Source organism: Chrysemys picta, unplaced genomic scaffold (assembly GCF_011386835.1).
Source record: "Chrysemys picta bellii isolate R12L10 unplaced genomic scaffold, ASM1138683v2 scaf1904, whole genome shotgun sequence".
In the NCBI taxonomy this organism is placed as follows: domain Eukaryota; kingdom Metazoa; phylum Chordata; order Testudines; family Emydidae; genus Chrysemys; species Chrysemys picta.
Window position 1 is genome coordinate 4,851 of NW_027054609.1, and position 6,150 is coordinate 11,000.

A 6,150-nucleotide genomic window follows, 5' to 3' on the forward strand; every position below is an offset into this window, starting at 1 on the left:
TACAAAATGACATGACACTTTGATTCTTTTGTGTATTTTTTTCCAAAAGATCCAGACAGGAAGGCAAGTTAGGATTAAATAAACAACAATGAATTCCTCTGAACCTGTGCAGAAGACAGAGAACCCACCCTGACTACCACAGAGAGGGTTTTTTTTTTTAACACTGTTTCTTGGAGAGTTTTCAAAAATCAAACATCCACTGTATGGAACCTCGCACATTTTCTCATGTAATTAAACTGAACGTGTTCCTAACTTTATTTTAATAATTCATGCCTGGTTTCATAAATAAGAAACAAACAAGTGCAAAGAGGATGGAGCTCGGCTGTTCTCAGTGGTGGCAGATGACAGAACAAGGAGCAATGGTCTCAAGTTGCAGTGCGGGAGGTCCAGGTTGGATATCAGGAAAAACTATTTCACTAGGAGGGTGGTGAAACACTGGAATGCGTTACCTAGGGAGGTGGTGGAGTCTCCTTCCTTGGAGGTTTTTAAGGCCCGGCTTGACAAAGCCCTGGCTGGGATGATTTAGCTGGGAATTGGTCCTGCTTTGAGCAGGGGGTTGGACTAGATGACCTCTTGAGGTCCCTTCCAACTCTGATATTCTATGATTCTATGATTCTAAGTGTTCAGCAGAGAGATCTCTTTAAGGGAAGAAATAATAATTTATTATTTCTTTTGTAAGAAAAGGTCTCTATTGAACATGTTTTTTTTAATTTATGATACAGCACAGTAATTACTAAAAATTGGAATGGGTTCAGTTTAATGACATGAAAAATTGAGGTTGCATATATATGAGTTTAGTAATAATGTTTTGCCCTTCATCCAAACTCTCTTAGTAGTACCTCAGTACCAGCAATATTATTTCAAACAAACCACAGATTTATAGAGAATTAATATCCATTTAATTTTGAAATAAGATCGCTGTGAGTTAAGTTCAGTAATAGTCAATATGTCAACAGTTAAGAACAAACCATAACACTAGAGGTAGCGATACACAATAGAGAGATAAGGCAAATGGCTCAAATTGATTTATGGAGTTGGCAGGTTGCAAGCCACTTTGCATCATCATCTGCATTATCTTTCTTGCACTGCATTAGTTGAGGTATGAGCACCTCCAAACATCAGTATGTGTGACAAGTACTGAGGCCATGTTCTTAGCCATGCTAATTGCCATTTCCAGAGCTACAGCCCTGTGCCTGCATTGTGTGCTATATCTGGAAATGAGGTCTCAGGTCTCAGTGGTCCATTCATTCCCAGTCAGTGAAGCACTTAAACACGTGTTTAAATGCTTTGCTGAATCTGAGCCTGGTAGTGTTTTTCCGCAAAGGAGCAAAACCCAGGGCTACACATCTTCTAGAAGAGTGTCCCCAGAGGAGAAAATTGATCAGGGGGAAGTTACAGTAGCACAGAATGGCTGTAACCTCTGCTCTGGCCAACCAAGCCCCACAAATGGCTGGTGCTGACCAAGAAGGGGCATGATGCAGGTGGCTGGGGGAGGCAGCAATTCAACACAGTCTCTCTGCAGCGTCTATCAGCAGGGCTGCACAGAAGCCCTGGGAATAAATGAAATCTGCTTCCCACCCATGGCAGTGAGGGCAGTGAGTGAATTCCTGATTCCCCACATGCTTTGACACCAGGGGTCAGGCTGGAGGAGAGAGGTGTGGGAAAAGAGATACAACAGAAGAAAGGAGACAGTGGAGCTTAGGAAAGCTGGAAAGACAAAAGCAAAAGAAAGATGGTGAGTTTCACTGCAAAACCGTATTTCATAGGTTGCCACAAACTTTACAATTCCAGTTAAATACACATTAGCATTGGATTCTGAAGACATTACCAATAGTTAGACTGAAAGGCCATAAAGATATTGTCCTGCCTCTAGGGCAGTGCATCCCTCTATCTGGATGCCGATAAATCATCACTGCCAGGAATAAATTTGATCCCTCTATTTCTGAAGAAAAAATGTTTTGCATTTACAAGCAGCAGTTTTCTCCAAGTGGCAGGTGTGTTCCAGTCATTTCCCAGGGAGCGCATCTTCAGACAAGCCACAAGGGTTTCTCCCCCGTCTTCACATTGCTCTGTATTTTATGGACTGCTCAGAAGATGTTTCTGGCCATGGGCACCTGCTCATCTGGGCCTCAGTGGCAGTATGAGTTTCCTGATTCTACTCCACTGATGTTCTTCAACCCTCCATAAGAGGGACCAGCTTTAGGTGTGAGAAGATAGTTCTGTCTTTGTTTATTTCTCTCTGTTCTCAATGCTAATAAGGGGGTGATGATGTTATTTGTGCTGTGGCCACTTCTCTATTAGGAATAGACTAAGCCCAGCAACTCTTTTCACATAGGCTTGCAAACAGCCATCAAATGATAGTCACTGAACAGATAAAATAGAAGTGATTGTGTCAAAGACACCCCATCCGCTAGAGCATGTGCAACCTCTGCACTGATTTGATATCATCAGCTGTTGCCCTGAATTGATCAATTAATAGCTACATGAAACTCAGGTCTTCGCAGGTAAACTTTACTTCACCTCTAAGAGGGAGCATTGTCTAGTGCTTAAAGCACCTGACTTTGAGTTAGGAAATGTGGGTTCTAGTCTTGGCACTGCCATTCACTTGCTGTGTGACTGTGCAGGTCGCTTAACATCTGTGTCTCCGGTGACCATGCCTTTAAAGGGAAAAAACTGGCACACATTCATGGTGGCATCTTTTAGGGCTGCAAAGAGTCAGACAAAAGGATACTTTTATTTTTAAGTGTGCTGGTGTCACCACTGCCAGCTTCTGACCCAGGGAGACCTGCATATTTTGGAGTGGAGGATTTTTTTCCAATACTTTAGTGTTCTGCATTCATTGTGAAACATTGAACAAGTGTCATCAACAGTCGCTTTGAGCAGAGGAACAGCTTTGATAACGTTTACTTTCATTCAGGTTCTCTTCATTCCAGACATTGTTCATTACCCTGAAAGCTCATTCCACTGGGCTGTTTGTTCTCAGTAAACAGTGCAAATTCTATTCAGCATAGCAATACATCTTGAACAAGCATTGTGTAGCTATAAAAAAACAAATATTTTGGCTGATGGAATGAAAAAAACAACAACAGGCTATTTCAGTTATCCTGAAGCTCCTGGGACATCATAAGAAAAACCAAGACTGTCCTGGTTGAACTAGGTTGTATGGTCACTTTATAGTTACCTCATATGTAAACTGGGGATATTTACCTCCACCTTAGAGAGCTGTTGTAAGGCTATGCTCATTACTATCTGAATTGCTTTGAGAGCCTCAGATGGAAGCTCTCGGAAGTATTGTTTTAAAGGGGTGATTTTGACAGTAACATGCTAATCTGAAATGAGCCTCTAGAACTAGTGCTGCTAATTCTCCCTCCACCTTCCAAAACTCACTGCGGTTCAGTGAGACAAGATGTTCCTTCTTGCTTCCCATATTTCCAGAACTGTGCTCCACTGCAGCAGCCAATGACCTAAAATGTTTCTGAAATGGTATTTTCTCTGTGATTTCCCAGCCCAGCGGGGTGCAAAGCATAGACTAGGTGGAAACAGAAAACTGGTCACTTGTCTGAAACAGAAGCGAATCACTTATTTACTGCAAGTGAGTGCCGACTAAAAACTGAGATCTCTAAAATGTGTTGCTGGATTGTTGGCTGTTTTTTCAGTATGGCCCCAGTTCTAGTGGGATGACCCCTGTATTTCAGTCAGACTGGAACAGCTACAGAACTGAAATCCATGTGCTGTTTACATGGTACAAGGAAAATCTTTGACAAAGACGTGTATTTATTTCTGTTCTTGCAACAAAGCTGATTCATATAAAGTACACACACTAAATCCTCTCTCCTAATCATGCCCTTTGAAAAGCCTGCATTTTCTCTTTGCTTACAGGCAGCTGTGGTCATGGTGGGATTGTGAATATCAGCCAGCCCTATGTTGTACAGCTGAACTGGAGAGGATTTTCCTTCAAATATGGTTCCTGGGGTAGGGATTCCTCTCTTCGGACCCCGCAGAAGGACCTATACTGGGTGGCACCTTTGAACCCAGATGGGAGACTCTTAGAATCTTACAGACTTCATAATTCCTATGATGATTTGCTGCTATTAAAAAATGCTCGAGAGTTAAACATTCAATATGGGGAAGGCAGTGGCACCGCAGTTTATAATAACTTCATGTATTACAATGTATATAATTCAAGAGATATGGGCAAGCTCAATTTAAACACAAACACATTGGCTGTGAGGAAAACTCTGCCGAATGCTGCTTATGGTAACCGTTTCTCTTATGCTGGTGTTGGGTGGCAAGATATGGACTTTGCTGTGGATGAAAGTGGATTGTGGGTAATTTATTCAACCGAGGACAACAAAGGTAACGTTATGATTAGCAAACTCAATGAGACCACACTTGATGTGCTCCATACTTGGAATACAAGGCAGTACAAGCCATCCATTTCCAACGCTTTCATCATCTGTGGTGTTCTATATGCCACAAGACCTGTCAACACTAGGAAAGAGGAAATATTTTACACATACGACACAAACACTGAACAGGAAGGTAAAATTAGCATAATTATGGATAAAATGTTAGAAACAATTCAAAGTATCAACTATAACCCCTCAGACCGAGTCCTGTATGTTTACAATGATGGCTACCTTGTTAAATACAATCTTATTTTTCAACCTGTGTTACACTGATATGAATATACACAACAACTAGAGATCACACAAAGTCCGATTTTATATCCCTTTGGGCAATGTGAATGTTAAATTAGGACCTAATCCTACCAAGAGTCGCTCCTGGGCATAAGGTTTATTCCCATGAGCTGTCCCATTGAAGGATAATAAGCTCTATGCCTGGTAACAATTGGGTGCAAGATTAGGTTCATAGCTTTTTAACTGGTGTTTAGCTACAATGGCACCAGGAGTACTAGAAATGCCTCTGCTATAAAAATAGATTAAATAGATGACTTAGTGATGCACAGAACATGGATCGTGATAGGGAGATTGCTCACACACTGACGTGCATTTGGAGGAATGTCTATTTGGATAACACATGGAAACTGCACTGCTGTTTCATCATCAGTGCTCAAAGTATGCAAGGCCATAAATATCATATTAAATATTGGCCTCAAATAATTACTAAAAGATTAAAATTAGAGGAGAATTAGAATTTGATCTTTAAAGAGCAGCCATTGGTTAAGCTGAAGCTGTGGAAACGGTTGCCTTGTCTCCTTCTTGCAACCCATCAATGTATTTTAGATGACAGGGCTCCAATGCATTACTTTCCTAAAGTTGCACTTCATGAAAAAACCTTATTAACCATTTTTGGACAGTTGCATTTTCTTAGCACTGTGTCCTGGGGGCCTGATCCAAAGCCCAATGAAAGCAGTCCCTTGGTACATGGCACATGCTACAACAGAACATAAGCTATGCCATCCTACATGCTCCACTTAGTCCTCTGAGTCCATTTAGTCTGCAATTACTGTGATCTCCATTAGCATCTTTCAAAAACACTCTCAAAACAAGGAGCCAAATTAATTGGCAGAATAATTCCATTGGCATCAATTACCTTACCTCGGGGGTGAATCTGGCACATGATATATCAGTTACAGAATACTGAAGTTGGGACAAAATCATATGCTCTTTATTTTTAAAATGACAAGATTTTTGTATCAATATCTGTACTGTAATCATGTCAGAAATAATGAGATGAACAGTTATGAAAATGCAGTAAATGTTTGCTGGTTTTCTTTTATTAATCCTATCTTTGTCTTCTTATAATCTGGATCAGTAGATGTGAATGATTAATTTTTGTTTAATAAAGTGTTATAAAAATCCAAACCCTACAGTTGTTTGTCATTGCACAACAGCTGGGAAATTTTGGGATGCAGCAAGAAGCCAGCTTGACCAAACAATATTAGAAACAGAAATCATACTCCTTTGGGCTTAGAGTGTTTAAGAGCCCCTGGAACAACACAAAGGTGTGAGTCAATATGTCAGTAACTAGAGGAGGGACTTTATTTCCACTCATTGAAATATGTTCACCAGTTAGATTAACATTCTCCACCAAGTTGAGATGTTACTTGAGAGGTCTGAGGCTGATGACACATTTTTAAGTCAGATGCTGCCACTTACCAGGTATCTGCATCTGTTTCCTGAAAGT

The 6,150-nt window shown here is 40.7% G+C and overlaps 1 protein-coding gene across 1 annotated transcript; it reads left to right on the forward strand.

Moving 5' to 3' along the window:
* Positions 1-3,879: 3,879 nt before the first annotated feature.
* Positions 3,880-5,822, forward strand: LOC101945005 (olfactomedin-4-like; the record flags this gene model as incomplete). The annotated part of the gene is made up of 1 exon (XM_065580183.1): positions 3,880-5,822. A coding segment is annotated over one exon (803 nt), but the record flags the coding sequence as incomplete, so codon positions are not given.
* Between the last annotated feature and the right edge of the window lie 328 nt (positions 5,823-6,150).